Below are 16,496 nucleotides of genomic sequence, written 5' to 3' on the forward strand. Positions count from 1 at the left end.
TCTCCCCTCCTCCGCCGATCAACCAATTTTTGCAACCCACAAATCCTCAACCTGTTCTCATAAGGTTCATTCCACAGACCTGCTATCATCTTGGTCACTCGCCTCTGGATCCTCTCCACCTCCTCCCCATCAAGAAGAAACCTAGGTGACCAAATCTGGGCACAGTAGTCGAGATGGGGTCTTATCAAGGCTCGATACAGAAGAACAATAACCTGCTTGTCAACGTATTATTCAGCAACGAAGTGATTTGATGAGCTAATGTGGCCACTTTTGCAATGTGTCCCCTAAATTTCAATTCCTTATCCACAAACACTCCTAAATCTCGTGCCTCATCAATTTCCTGGAGCACAGTTCCACCAATGCAGTAAACTGCCGCCAATCTTTTCAACCCAAAATGCATAACCTTACATTTCGCCACATTAAATTGACATCCATTCTCCTTAGCCCAGACCTCCAATCTATCCAAAGCATCCTGCAAAATTTTGACGTCAGCTGCATTCACTATTGCCCTACCCAACTTCGCATCATCCGCAAACAAATGAACTGTTCCTCTCAGATCCTTTCTTATATCATTAATGAACAAATTAAACAGCAGTGATCCAAGAACAGATCCTTGTGGCACACCACTAGTCACAGGTCGTCTTGTAGACTCTACTCCTGAGTAAACCACTCTCTGATATCTCTCAATCAACCACCCTCCTATCCATCTCACCAACCCTATGTCCATCCCCATATGCTGAAATTTACTGATTAGAATTCCATGTGGTATCCTGTCAAAGGCCTTAGCAAGGTCCAGTAAAATCACTGTAAACCCATTACCCTTATCCAGTTCAGCCGTCAGTGTTATAATACGTGAGCAAGTTACTGAGGCATGACCTACCCTTTACAAAACCATGCTGTCCCCGATACAGTATCTCATTTTCTTCTATCCAATCTTGTATTTTCCTCTTGACTATTTTCTCTAAGACCTTGATAATGATTCCTGTTATGCTGATTGGCCGGTAATTTTCAACAGCAGCATTGGAACCACCTTTGTGCAGCGGAACTATTTTCCCCTCTTTCTACCCCCTTGGCACTGACCCAGACCCAAGGCTCAAATTAAACAAAATGGTCAAGGGCACTGACAATTCTTTAGCCGTTTCACGTACGACACGAGTTGGCATACCATCCAATCCCACAGATGTATTGACATTGATGTTCTGTAATAGACTAGTTACCTCTACTTCATTCATCACAATTGCAGTATAAGCTGTTGGTTCTTCCATTCCTGCAAAGTCACCACCTGGATGATATACTCTTGCAAAGTGCTCACTCAGTAATTCCACAATATCGACTGATTCGGTTACCTCCCTACCCTCAGCATTTTTTAAGATCATTCTACCATGAGCATTTTCCCTTTTACTTGCAACATATTGAAAAAAATGTTTGGGATTCTCTTTAGCCTGCATGGCCAATTTTCTTTCGTAATCTGCTTTTGCTTTTCTTACCAGTTCTTAACCACCTCCCATGTGCTATCAACATCCAGCCCTTGCAGTTTTACATGCCATGGCACTGAGCCAAGCACACACCTAAGCTTGTCATACTTACCAGCCCGGTAATTCCACATGTACCGTCTTAATTGTAAATTCCACTCCTTTAGCCACCTCCCAAGTCATGACCTTATGGTCACTCTCACCAATTGGTGGCAACATGGTCATGTTCGTTACAGCCACATTCTCAGTTGCACTTACAAGGTCCAGCACTCTCTGCCCCCTGGTATTTTCCACTACATGTTGCCATAGATAGTTGTCCCTTAATAACCGCATAAAATCCAATTCCTTCCTCCCATGTGCCCTCTCCTCTTTCCAGTCAATATTACCATAATTGAAATCACCCATAATAATTACCCTCCTTCACTCATTTCTTCTATTTGCCTATGCATACTATCCCCACCATCTATTCCATCACCTGGTCTATAGCAGCACCCAATTGTATATTTTGTTCTGCTAGATTCTATCTCACACCAAACAGCCTCAAATGTGCTCTTTCCTCTATCCTGCAGTTCAACTTCTGTACTCCTTGGCTGCAGCTCATCAGCTATCATCAATAATACTCCCCCCCACCCTTTTTATTCACCCTGTCACTCCTGAACACGCTATACCCTTCGCATTCAATACCACTAACTGTATCATCTTCTTGTCAGCCATGTTTCACTAATACCAACAACCTGTGGCCTGGAAGTGCCAACCATGGCCAAAAACTCTTCCTTCTTGTTCCTAATACTCCTGGCATTAGTGTACATGAATTGCAGAAGCCCATTTGTCCCATCCCTACTTTGATGCCTTATACTAACTATCCCATTCTGATTTGTTGTCCTTTGTACTCGCTCGGGCATAATATACTCATTCATACACTCAACTGCCTCCCTAAAGTCTGCATATCTACTCCCTCCACCCTCTTAATAAATCTAGTTTCCCTGAGTCTGTACATCCACTTCCACATCATTCATCAACGCTTTTTCAAGTCTTCATACACCAACTCCATTCAAATGTAACCCATCCATCTTATATTACGCCCATCGAACTCATTCCACAAATTCCACACCACTCTCCATGCATAACCCACGCATAAAGTCATTGGCAATTATGGCCCTCCTTCTAAATACTTTGCTGTCATACCACGGTAAGATACTCTCCATCCTAACTCTCTCACTCTTCTCTTTTGCTACCTCAAATAATTCCCTCACATCCTCTATCATTTCCATTTTGTGCTCTTTCAAATCATTTGTTCCTGCCACGATTATCATCTCTTTCACCCTCTGTTTTTGCAGTCGAATAGATTCGCTGACGTCCTTTATGTTCGGACCTGGCTGGTACGACTTCGTTAAACTCTCCACTATTACACCTCTTAATAGCGAATCCCCATACAGCACTCGCTCCTTCATTTTATTGACGTTTACGAACATTCTATTATTTGCCGTCACAGACTTTCGCCGGTTATTTGTCGGTACGTTCAACACACATTTTTCCATACGCTCCAGTTGCCTTTTAGCTCTGTGTATCGTACCGTTCAAACGGGCAATTTCACCACTCGCATTTATCTCACCATTTTCATTATCAATCAAATCATCCATTCGTTCTTTATTTCTACCTTCATTTACACTTTCAACGACGCTCTCACACCTATCTGGCACTACCACGCAATTCTCTAGCACACCGCCATTTTCTACATTCTGACTATCGTTAACGATATCACTCTCGCCACACGAAACAAGCTTGAAATCCTCATTCTCTTTACACTTTCTGCACATATTAACTCCGCTATCACTTTCTAACCAGACTCCCACCACTCTTCGCAAGGCATACATCTGACAGACAGCAAATTGCATAAATTTGTTTACAGCAAAACTCTTAAAGAAACATGGCGACCTGGCCGCAATTTTTTTCTTTATCGGTGCCATATGTACGCTATCTTATCTTAAAATTAATAATTAAAATAACAGAAAACACGCAAAAATTGCACACACACACACCAAGAAACAAAAAGCAAATAATACTACTTAAAATTCTAGTAAAATTTCTAATGTTAACACAAAATACTACTCATCTTTTCAGGAGCTCTCGACAAGCCGACGAACTAATCAGTGCGACACCAAGCGACGACCTAAAGACCTGCCAGCAGAAATTCTGTAGAGGATATCTCAGCTGCAAAGGACTGCCAGCAAAATCAATCGAATAGCTAAATGCGAGAAGCAATAGCAATTATATTTCACAAAATGAAGAACGCTTACCTCTATGTATCATTTGGAAATCCAAAAATATCACACTAATCAAAACGCGAGACTGATACGCGAGCTGCCCTTTTGCAATCCGAAATATATATACCTAGCGATTGTCATAGAATGACATTTGGTTTATGTACAGCTTTCTTTTAGGTTCTGCTGGGTAGTTAGGATATTCATCTGATAAATGATAATTTTTTTCCTCAAAAGTTTTCTTCATATGCCACAAATCTAAAGAAATGTCTATTTCCCTGCAGTAGAGTATTGCAGAAACATACTAATATATACAGTAGTGAACAAATTAATCTGAAAAAAGCTGAATTTTCATCAAGTTTTTGGTTTGTTTATTCTTGGTTGAGTGCTGTGTGTTTTAACTGTTTCTATGATGTTCATTAATAGTGTAAACAAGTTGGCATTGGTAGTTTTATTCATTTTGTGTTGCTATAAAATGGATACATCTCCAAGAGAGGATTCAAAAATATGCAGTCTTTCTCAGCACACATCCATGATTCAGACAAATTACCAATGCATGCAGTATTGTTGATTTGGGTACTGTTAATGCAATTTTAAAGAGGTTTGGGGAGACGTGTACCCTTTCTCCTGACAGTAAAGGAAAATAAAAAATTTTAGGGAAAGTAAAAAAAAGGAAACCTACACTTAAGACTAACTAGTTATGAAAAGCAAATTGAATCCAAGACTGTCTGCTGTAAACTTAGAGACTTGGCAGATAGTGGGATTAATGTTTCTGATATTACAGTCTGTCGAATATTGTTGGAAGCAGAGAGGATTGCCCACAGACTAAAAAAGAAAACAGTTAATGAAGGCTATGCAGACAAAGAGGCTCCATTGGGCAAAAATGTATGAGAAGTGGAAGGAGGTTATATTCTCAGATGAGCCATTTCTTTGTCCAAGGAGAGCTAAGTACCCTATGTTCACAAATCAGTGGCTGAGAAGACTTCTATTGCCCACCTTCAAACAAGCTCCTCAACATCCAGCTAAAAAGATGTTCTGGGGTTGTTTTACATAAGTCTAGGATCACTTGTGCCTGTTGATGGTATGATGAAAAGTAATCAATACATGATGTTGGAGAAAAGAATGATCCCGCAGATCCAGAAAGACAAAAGAACTCATCTTCCAACAGGATCTTGCTCTGTACCGCTCTTCAAAAAAATCAACATCCAATTGCTTCGGTGGGGCAGGGTAACTCCTGACATTAACCTAATAGAAAATTTGTGGGCCATAGTGAAAAAGTAACTTTGAAAATTAAATTGTGATATAAAGGATAACTTAATGTAATCCATTATAAAAGCATGGTTTCGAGATGCAGAAATAAGAAAAACGTGTTCTATGCTGGTAGTCGTAACCAAATGAATGAACTTATTAGAACCAGCACATAAATGCATAATCTGGAGTTTAATTTTTGTATTTATTTTCTTGCAAAATTAAAATTTTTCTTTGAAATATGTTTGGATTAAGTTGTTTGCTGCTGTATACATATATTTCATTCTAAAATGGAGATTGTTTAAATACTTAGTTCAACATAGCATGTCAAGTGCATCATCCCCCAAAATAATCTGAAGGTTAGTATTAAAATTGAGAATGATGTGCTAGAAAATCAGATATAGCAATCTATTTATCTGACCAATTATCAGAATGGCAAGTTCTATAAATTAAGCACAGTGACAGGCAGACATCAGGTAAAAAAAAAAAAAAAAATGTTTCACATTTTTCATCTGTAGATGTCACTCACCTCACCAGGTTTTGGGTGCAGATTTCCTTTCACACATGGTCTGTACAAGCATCCATGCCTATGGCAGGATTCAAACCTGCAGCCTCTTGAATAATAGATATATTAATTATCTATGTAAAAAAGTTTAATAAAGCCCCATCAATATTCACTCCACTAAAATTTCCCTTTACAGTTATTTATTAACTTTTATAAATAAAAGCAGAAAGCCGTTTCATTTAAAAAAAAGTTCAAGGTTATATTAAAGTGTTTTCTTTATATTTTTATGTTTCTCTTAAATCAAGACAGAAAAATGACAAAAGGATACTTGAATCAAAGAAGGAAAAACAGAACTTTATTACATTGTTACTTGTACATAACTAATATAAAATTTGTAAGATTGAGTCTGTACATCTGTTTATATATCCAAACTGTGAATTGTAACATGAAGAATGCTCATAAATAAAATCACATGACATTATGCAATAGCAATGTTTTGCAGACATACAATTGTAATTAACTTAATATAACAATTGCAGTTTTCTTCATTCTCTCTGTGGGCTTTCAAGATTAAAGATTTTCCAGTTTCACTTTGGTGATTATATAAATACACAGTGAGTGAAAAAAAAAAAAAACTAATCACTGTAATCCATTTTCCCCTCTTTAAGCAGGTTTAAATAAAGTATCACGACATGCTCCTTTGACAAGTTCATACCACTCTTCTTACTTCAAAAAATCGTTTCAGATAGTAGACTTGGCCCAATGTCATAGCAACTAACACCAATGCTTCAAAGAAGGCCCAGATCACTACACGTGAATTGGTACTTTCATTGACTGAAAAGTAAATGAATTACAAATTAATACTGCCTACTAAAAATCTGTTAAATGAATAACATTAATTGTATGAAACCACACAACCCAAATGACAATAATAAAGATACATAGGTGATTTATTATAACTTCTCATTAACTTCCATGAATTATGAAGTAATGTGGTTTGAAATATGAGCACAACAAAAAGGCCTAAGTTACATTAAAAATATTTCAATACATCTCTAACATAAATGGTAACAAGTGAACAGGAATACATATTCTTGATAATTAGCTTCAAGTACAATATGGTAATGTCATATTGCAATTGTTAGAATCCATACAGATTCATCTCAACTTTTAATGGATTCTAATTTATATTAGAGCACAGTCACATATGCAACACTAAATTGCCTTGCTACTGATTTTCTGGAATATATATTCATTCACTTGTTTCCAGTGTATGCCTGGATGGGTATACACTGCCTCGATGAGTTTAAATTCCCACAACAGACATCTTTGGCTGATATACAAATTTCGTTACCTAGAATAAACTTACCACCTTGCTTACGTGTGTAGAGGCTTAAGTGCTGTGAGGACATCATGTTGGAGGCTTAATGGATTTTTTACAACACTCAAAAAGAATTAAAATAGACTTTAATACTTCCTATATTAATGTAACATATGCACAAATAACAAACAATACTAAGCCCAACCACGTGGGTGACACTAAAGTCCTATCTAGGTAGAGCGCCCTCTAAGGGCAGTAGTAGGTGGCCTGGAATGTAAGGTGGGAACTCTGGTGATGAGTGTTTCCCAAATCTTCGGAAGCTTAATGCACCCATATTTATTGAGATTTGGTTGGTTTTTGAGAACTGCTGCTGCTTCTAAGAAAAGTCTCTCTTTCTTGAATTTGCTGTGGTGGAGCATGGTGGTTTTCTTCCATGATACTCTGTGGGTGGTGTCCAAAACACGGTCAGCCAAGCCTGAATGGCCATAGTTGTGTTTGAAGATGTAAGACTTGTGTTCCTCTAGACGGATGGATGCTGATCTGCCTGTCTGTCCAAAGTACGCCAGCTTACAGGAACAGGGTACTTTGTAAACTCCAGGCAGAGAGAGAGGAGGGAGCTGATCTTTCGTAGAACGGATAAGGGTAGCCACTTTGCGGTGGGGCTTATATGCTGTGTTTAGATTGTATTGTTTTAGTATCTTGGCTATTTTTTCAGATGTGCCACGGATGTAGGGTATGGTGATGGCATTTTTAAAATCTTGTTGACGAGAAGGAAGGGGAATGGGGGAGGAGTTGATTATTTTTTTGATACTGTGATCGCTGTAGCCATTGGAGAGGAAAGTGCTGCTGTGTATGTGGTTAAGCTCATTAGTGAGGGCGGTTCCACTGGAACAAAGATTGTGGGCTCTCTTGGTAAGAGTTTTAATAATGCCATACTGTTGAGAGGGGTGGTGGTGGGAGAGTTTGTGAATGTATCTGCCTGTGTGTGTGGGTTTTCTGTATACGGTGAAGGTAAGTGTATCATTAGGCAGGCGTGTGACTAAGGTGTCTAGGAAGGGTAAACAATTGTTCTTTTCCTTTTCCATAGTGAACTGGATTCTTGGATGTAGACTATTGAGATGACTGAGGAAGGAGTCTAATGTGTCTGGGCCATGAGGCCAAATAGAGAACACATCATCTACATATCTTAGCCAGATAGAAGGTTTGAGTGGGGCTGAGTCTATGGCTCGTTTTTCGAAATCTTCCATATAGAAATTGGCAAGGGGGGGTGAGAGGGGGGAACCCATGGCAGTTCCCTCTATCTGCTTGTAGATTTTGTTGTTCACACGAGAAATATCCAGAGTTAATGGCAAAGGAAAAGAGATCTAAGATGTCAGAGGGAAAAACCTTTTCTAAGAGAGATAAGGTGTCAATTAAGGGAATATTGGTAAACAAAGAGGAGATATCAAAGCTTTCCAATATGTCTGTCTTCTTCAAGGTTAAATTTTCTGCGAGGGCTTTAAAGTGGGTCGAGTTTTTTATATAGGAAGGGGACCTTTCAGTGAGGGGGATCAGAGAGTTGGCCAGCTGTTTAGATAGTCTATGGCAAGGTGCAATTTTTTGTTACATGGTCTCTCTGCTCTGGTCACCAAACATTGAAGTTTTTCAAGCCACTTCAGGTCTCCAGTAAGCAGAGCGGTTGTCTCACACCTGGCAATGAAATTCATCTCCCACCTAAAGACAATCATAAACATCCATGTCCATGGCACACTAACCACTCGACCAACCAGGCCCTTGCTCACACCCTCCTTATGGTTTCCAGGGATGTTTCCTTGTTCTACTCCTCTTCCATGCATTAAAAGAAAAAAAGGGGCATAAAGAGCAAGTTCTTTGCATGAAAAATGGAGTGGAACGTATTGTCTAACAGCATGTACCACCTGCAATGAGTTGACTCCATAGAGTTCTGGTGTTAATAGCAATAAATGATATCACTGCATTGAAATTAGTTTTTCAACCACACTGGTTAATGACTCAAAAAGCTGAATACTGATATAATAACTCCTGGAATTCATAAAATTTTCAATGTTTACTCATTCTTCTGGTGTAGCTTATCACTGCGAATCAACATTTTCACAACTACAGAAAAATGTATCTGCAATCACAACTGCAAATCCAGAAAACTAATTTAAGGTGAATTAAAAACTGGCTGGAATTTGAGTGTCTTAATGACAAATAAGTGTTTAAGTACAGAATTTTTTAAAATAAATAATGTTCATTTCCTTGTGTTAATTTTTTTTTATTAAAAAAAGAAATCAGAATAAATGCATTGTTTCTGATATGCTATAGTGAAAGGGGGGGAAAATCTGTCTCGTTAGTGTCCAATGAAGTGGGGTGCAGCACTGGAATTTTATTCCGTAATTTTTTTTTTTTTTTTGTAAATGTAATTGTGCAATTGATGGAACTTGTTAAAGCCCTGGCCTTTTAGTGAAAAAAAAAGTTTCCTGCCTCTGTTGGAGGTAAAGATAACAATATAACACTTCTGTCTTTATTCTTATACAGTATAATCTGCTTATTGATGATAATATTTTGATATTATCATCAATATCAAAAAACCGGTCTGGGTAGCGATCCAGACTGTATTTACTTAGTTATTTGATTTTTTTTATTTTAATGATAATCTGATACATGAGAGGCTGGGCAACCTATAGTATATTATTACCATGGGCAAGAAGGAACTTGTTCACATTTAGTTTGAAGAGATGCAAATTTTATTCCCTGGAAAACACATAAGATGGGAGACTGTTCTGGAACGGCAGCATTAGATAGAATAAACAAGGAAGAGGAGAAATTTATTTGTATTTGGAATTGAACTGTGAAGTATTGTTGAGTAGTTGCTGCACATGTTTCAATGAATTTAACAGAAGGTGGAGGAATTACTGATCCAGTTCAGATGAGCATTGACTATGGATGTATTTGTAGAAGATAAAAGCAGCAGAAACTATGCACCTGTGTGAGAGATCTGTTGTTAATCAGCTTAATTGCTCTCAAGTAATTTTAGACAGCTGATAAGGACACCATCTCAGATGTGCAAATTTGTATATATGGTTAAGAGAAGTTCAGAAGTAAAGTAACACTTCGAGCGAAAGCGAAATTCTAATTTTTTTTTTTTTTTAGATGCCGAGGAAGCAATAGTAGTGTACCTATGCCAAGAAAGGTCTAATGATAGAGTAAGCCCACAAAGATATCTCAGCTTATCTTGAGATTCGAGATTGCTGAGTAAGACTGGAAGAAATTTTTTTTTTTTTTGATGACTTTTCTGATGATTTTTTTTTGTGGGAGATAAGGCAGAACTGTTTTGCTTGCCTGAAACTGACAAGGTTGTCCAAACCCTATTGAAAAATGGTTTGGATATCAGAATTTAGGGTAGTAAAGATTGTTTTTTTTTCTTGAGGTGGTGATTTGTGTAACACATATTGTTTGTCAAATGAGGTTTGTCTGTTTGTCTGTCATCAGCAATGCTGCAGAATAAATAACAATACAATATGAAAGTGTGAAAAGGCAACAAAGAATGGGAGTTAACTCTGGGGCACATACACACCTTTAGAATGATTGCAGAAATTTCATCCAGACCTTTTCTTGTGTATAATTTGGATAAAATTATTCTGATTCTTTTCTGATGAAAGATCAGAGTGCAATGAATTTTTTTGAATGGTTGAGGGGGAAGGGGACGATGGAAGCAATAGTAGTAGCGTGAAAGAAAGATTTTTTTTTTTTTCTGTGGGTGATGATGCAACATAACCATCCAAGAGTAACAGTGATGGAAGCAGTGTCGAGCCAGCAAGTTTCTTGCTTTTAGTTCTTTCAAAATTCCTGTTGAGTTAAAATAGTTTTTGCATAACTATTCCACACTTTGGCATAAACAGTAACGCAGGATGGAGTTGGATGACAGCCAGTTACGATATGCTGATTCTTCCCTCATATGGCCTTGACATACCTTCTGAAGAACCAGAGCTTGGTTAGTATCTGGGAATTGTTCATCTCTGCTGAACGGGTTACAATTTATAACAGGGACAGATGTCAAAAAAAAATAATAATAATAATCCTCTAATCTTTAAGAACTCTTTTTAGTCTTAACCAATTTTTGGACATCAACTGGCAGTCAGTCTCCATCCTTACTTGTCACTGATAGTTAAATTTGTAGCAAGTATATGTGTAGTGACTACTGTCATCACATGTTCCTAAACTCTAAATGGTATATTACTATCGGAACAGTATGAGTTCTATGGTCAATTTTTGAGATATAAAGTTAAAAACCCAAATTTCCAGGAGGAAGAACCCTACGTGCCTGTGCCAAAGAGTGATTAACACAGAAACTTGCTGAAAAGATACTGAAAGAAAGTTGGACTGATTGGTGACTACAACCAAACCTATAAGTGTTTCTTTCTTGGAGGTCATAAAACTAGAAATGGACGGCTCTACAGGCAACAACTAGAATGAATATTGAGTGGCTAAATACCATATGTCAATTATTGTACTATAAGGTATTTGCAAACAATATTTATTTAGAAAGCTTAGCACTAACAATACTTTTAGTTGAAGCAATATTTTCTGCACTAATGCCAAACTTAAACAAATGTAACTGAAACTTACTTGCACGATGAATGCGATCACGTACAGCCATATATTCCTGTTCATGTTTCACAGACGTAAGAGATGTGGATAATTCTTTAATCATCTCTTCTAACTTGTTCTGGTGAGCTGCACAAAAAGAAATACCATACAAAAGTAATTAAACCAAGCAATGAACATACAACTCATATTTTAAAACTAATAGAGATATCTATTTAAACAGCTACCAACAATCAATGCCTGACAAATTTTAATATTATGAAATATAGTTTTTATTAGCTTAGTAAATACTCAAAGTCAAATGATGCTATATCCTAATTTTTATACATGTCAATCCTAATTAAGAAATATTGTAAAATAAAATTTTTTCACCAAATGATTAATCACCTTTGCTCCCATAATATTGAATTTATTCTACACTCATGTTTCATTATTTATCACAGTATAGTACTGTACACTAATTTTGTTACAATTTGTAAATTGCATTATTTCTTTATAAAAATAAAAAAGAGTAAAATTAGTTAAAAATATAATAAAAATAGACCAACACATTTTAGCACTCAGGCATGTTAATTGTTAACATACCCCATTTATGGTTCATATAGTGATTTTCAACTAGTGACCTTCTTGACTTATAAGATCATTAGAAAGGAACCTTGTTGTAAGGACTGGCTGTAATTACTCCATCAGAATATATATTATGAAGGAAAGTGGTATTAAACCTGATATCAAAATTGGTGATGTTAATCTCAACTCTTTGCTTTATGTGGACGATGTTATAAATCTGCTACAAGTCTGCAAGATTCCCTGACTAAACTGAATTACTGTTGTAATAGATATGGTATGAAGGTCAGCAATAACAAGACAATGAAAATAGACAGAAGCACTGAAAATATCAACTGCATTGTGAATGGAGAACCTATTGAACAAGTAAAACATTTCAGCTACTTGGGCACAATTTTTAGTGAAGATGGTAAATTAAATATGGAAATAGACAACAGAATCAACAAAGCTGGTATGATAGGAAGTCAACTGAATAAGTTTATATGGAATAAGAGAGAAATTAGTCAAAACACTAAATTAATTGTATACAAGACAGTGTTCAATACCATGAATAACATGTAAGAAAGTTTTAAAGCGAATAAAAGTTGAGCAGCTCTCGGATGTAAACTGTAGACTAAAATACAGAAATATTATTGAAAAGAAAATGAAAGAGTTTGAGAACAGGAATCAAACCTTGGAGATTCAGTGGCAAACTCTGAAGGAAACATTGATTGATTCTGCCAGAGAGGCATGTGGTGAGGTTGTGTGCAAAGATAAAAAAATCAGAACTCCCTGGTGGACACAGGAAGTTAAAGAGGCAGTGAAGGAAAAGAAGAAAGCATATCAAAAGTTCCTGGCAAATAAGTCAGCTTTTACTCTTACAGAATTAGTCAAAACACTAAATTAATTGTATACAAGACAGTGTTCAATACCATGAATAACATGTAAGAAAGTTTTAAAGCGAATAAAAGTTGAGCAGCTCTCGGATGTAAACTGTAGACTAAAATACAGAAATATTATTGAAAAGAAAATGAAAGAGTTTGAGAACAGGAATCAAACCTTGGAGATTCAGTGGCAAACTCTGAAGGAAACATTGATTGATTCTGCCAGAGAGGCATGTGGTGAGGTTGTGTGCAAAGATAAAAAAATCAGAACTCCCTGGTGGACACAGGAAGTTAAAGAGGCAGTGAAGGAAAAGAAGAAAGCATATCAAAAGTTCCTGGCAAATAAGTCAGCTTTTACTCTTACAGAATACAGAGACAAATGTAAGAAAGCTAAACAGTGTGTAAAACTAGCTAAACAAAAGTCATGGGAGGACTTTGGCAAGAATATAGAAAATAAATATCAAGAAGGTGGCAAAATATTCTGGAGGTTGTTGAAGAAGCTTAGGAATGGAGGAAAGAGTGCTGTAAAAGGAATTAGAGATGATAAAGGTGAAATGAAAACAGGAGAAAAAGATATCCTTGAAGTATGGAGTAATTACTTTGAAAAACTGCTAAATGAAACAAGCAGTGATGACAGCACAGTGATAAACAACACTGACCAGGCATGCAGTCAGGAATACATATCCATACTTGAAGTAGAAAAAGCCATCAAAGGCTTGAAATGTGGAAAGGCAGCAGGAGTAGATGATATTCGACCAGAAATGCTGAAGTATGGTGGTATAAGAGTCTTACAGTGGCTGCACTGCATAGTTCAGAAAGCCTGGACAGAGGGACGAATTCCCGATGATTGGAGTAGAGCTCTCATAGTACCCATATATAAAAAGGGAAATAAAACTGAATGTGAGAATTACAGAGGTATTTCCCTACTGAGTGTTCCTGGCAAGATCTATGCAAGTATACTTGAGAAACGGTTGAGAAGAATTGTGGAAGAAAAGCTTGGTGAAGAACAAGCTGGATTCAAGCCAAATAGAGGCTGTCAGGATCAGATCTTCACTTTACGACAAATAGTCGAGAAAGCATGGGAATATAACAAAGATCTGTATTTAAGTTTTGTCGATTTGGAAAAGGCATATGACAAGGTGCCAAGAGAGAAGCTATTCAATACGCTGCAGTTATATGGTGTCAATGGGGCATTATATCAAGCAATACTTAGTCTTTATTTGAGTTGTGAGTCAGCAGTTAGAATTGAAGGAACTACAGGAAGATGGTTTAATGTTAAATCTGGTGTGAGACAAGGATGTACATTATCCCTTCTGTTATTCATTAACTATATGGATCACATTATGAAGGAATGTGGTATTAAACCTGATATCAAAATTGCAGATGTTAATGTCAGCTCTTTGCTTTATGCGGATGATGTTATACTTCTAAATAAATCCGCTACAAGTCTGCAAGATTCTCTGACTAAATTGAATAGCTGTTGTAATAGATATGGTATGAAGGTCAGCAATAAAAAGACAAAGACAATGAAAATAGGCAGAATCATTGAAAATGTCAACTGTGTTGTGAATGGAGAACCTGTGGAACAAGTAAAACATTTCAGCTACTTAGGCACAATTTTTACTGAAGATGGTAAACTAAATATAGAAATAGACAACAGAATCAGCAAAGCTGCTATGGTGGGAAGTCAATTGAATAAATTCATATGGAATAAGAAAGAAATTAGTCGGAACACTAAATTAGCTGTATACAAGACTGTGTTGAAACCAATTTTAACTTATGGATCTGAGAGCTGGGTCAGAAGTCAAACACTTGACCAAAGACTAGAGACTGCAGATATGAGAGTCCTGAGAAAGATTAGAGGCATGAACAGATGGCATCAATGGCAATATCATATTAAAAATGAGGATATTAGGAAAGAACTTGACATTTCCAGCATCCAGGAATGCATTAGCAGAGCTAATCTCAGGTGGTATGGTCACTTAAACAGAATGGAAGAGAAAAGATTAGCAAAACACGTGTCCTCTGCCAGGTTGGCAGGAAAAAGACCCAGAGGAAGACAAGATATAGGTGGATTGATACAGTAAAAAATGCCTTAGAAGTCAGAAATATAAGATCTGATAATATCGGAGTCTTGACAGATAACAGACTGATTTAGAGGAAAATTATAGATAGGAAGTTAGTAATGATGTAAATTTTTCATGTAGTACTATCATATCCTGTACACGGCAGGAATTTGATGATAATTAAAATATATGTCTCTTCAGTTTTTATGCTGCCTTTTTTCATTTCTGATACCTTATACAGTGTTCTTTTCTCCACTTCTAAGCTTTTCCAATAACTCTCAGAACATTTTGCCAACCTCATGACCTTTTGTTTTGCTACTTTTATACAATGCTTCACTTTCTTACATTTTTTTCTCTGTACTCTCTCAAGGTATTAGTTGACTTACTAATAACTTTTAATATGCTTTCTTTTTCACAAATGCCTATTTTTTCTTGAATCCACCAGCAAGTTTGGATTGTTCTATCCTTGCAAACAAGGATAGAAAAATCCTCTTTGCACCTGAGTGAATTGGTGTTATCTTCATATTTCACCACTGAATCTCCAAAGTTTGGTACTTGTTTTCAAACATTTTCATTTCTTCTCCAATAATATTTGTATATTTTATTCTATGGCTCATCCCTTAATACTTTAGACTGATTCTTTTTAAAACTTTTGTATATATTTTTCTTTTTTTCAGTGATATTCATTTTTATCATGCTCAAAACTAAATTATGATTACTTTCTATTTCTAATCAAGAGATTGGAAATAGGATGTGATCACAATTTAGCAATGAGCATGATGAAACCTGTATACTCTTGTAATTTGAAATAGCATGACAATATCTCTATCAACAATAACATACACTATTCTATTTCTTATGTTTTCTGTCTATGTGAATTTACACATCTTTATGCTGGAACATGGTATTAGTGATGACTAGTCCACATCCTGAAACAAAACAGAACAGATACTTACCATTATTATTAGCTTTGCCCTTTTCTCCAGATTTTCCCAAATATCTGTATATGCCTGGAATTCATTTCCTACTCTGCTGTTTAGATCTCCAAGATGAATCAGCTTTTTCTGATCTTTCTCTCGGTTGCCTTCTCTAAAATTATTCATATGCACAATTAAGCTTCACTGTTTAATTCCCCATTTTTGAAATTTGCTTTACCCCACATCGCTCTACTTGAAACTGCCTGCCAGTCTAAGTTTGTGTTTAGTGTGATTGGCTGTAGCTATTTTCCCTCTCTCTTTCTTCACTCACCATTTCCCAATAAAGCATCTGATGTGTATTAACAGCATCTCACCTGTTTTAGTCTTCATCTCAGTACTGCCAATAATAATAACCACTATATTTTTCTACTTGCTCTTCAGTTCAATTCTTTTCCATTGATACTCCTATTGTGGTGCCTACCAATCCTGCTGTGTTGAGTTTATTCCATTCATCATAATATGTATTAAAACTATTAAAACAACAGGGGTCATTTGTAACCGGGTGACACCCCAACCAGCATGACACATGTTATACTATAATTTTTTTTTCAGTTTAAACCAATACCGAAAACAATTTTGGGTGACTAAGTCCCAAATTGACAACCCATTCT

The 16,496-nt window shown here is 36.6% G+C and overlaps 1 protein-coding gene across 1 annotated transcript in view; it reads right to left on the reverse strand.

The window, feature by feature from the left end:
• Positions 1–5,819: 5,819 nt before the first annotated feature.
• CHOp24 (transmembrane p24 trafficking protein CHOp24) overlaps positions 5,820–16,496 on the reverse strand; it is a 28,529-nt gene continuing 17,852 nt past the window's right edge. The window contains exons 3-4 of the mRNA XM_090410171.1: positions 11,437–11,544; positions 5,820–6,320 (exon numbers count right to left, since the gene is read on the reverse strand). Of these exons, the coding sequence (XP_090266297.1) occupies positions 6,196–6,320; positions 11,437–11,544 (233 nt within the window). The 3' untranslated portion in view covers positions 5,820–6,195. The remainder of the gene's footprint in view (positions 6,321–11,436; positions 11,545–16,496) is intronic.

The sequence above is a fragment of the Typopeltis vanoorti genome, chromosome 20, assembly GCF_054136105.1.
Source record: "Typopeltis vanoorti isolate ZY-2024b chromosome 20, IOZ_Tvanoo_1.0, whole genome shotgun sequence".
In the NCBI taxonomy this organism is placed as follows: Eukaryota; Metazoa; Arthropoda; class Arachnida; order Uropygi; family Thelyphonidae; genus Typopeltis; species Typopeltis vanoorti.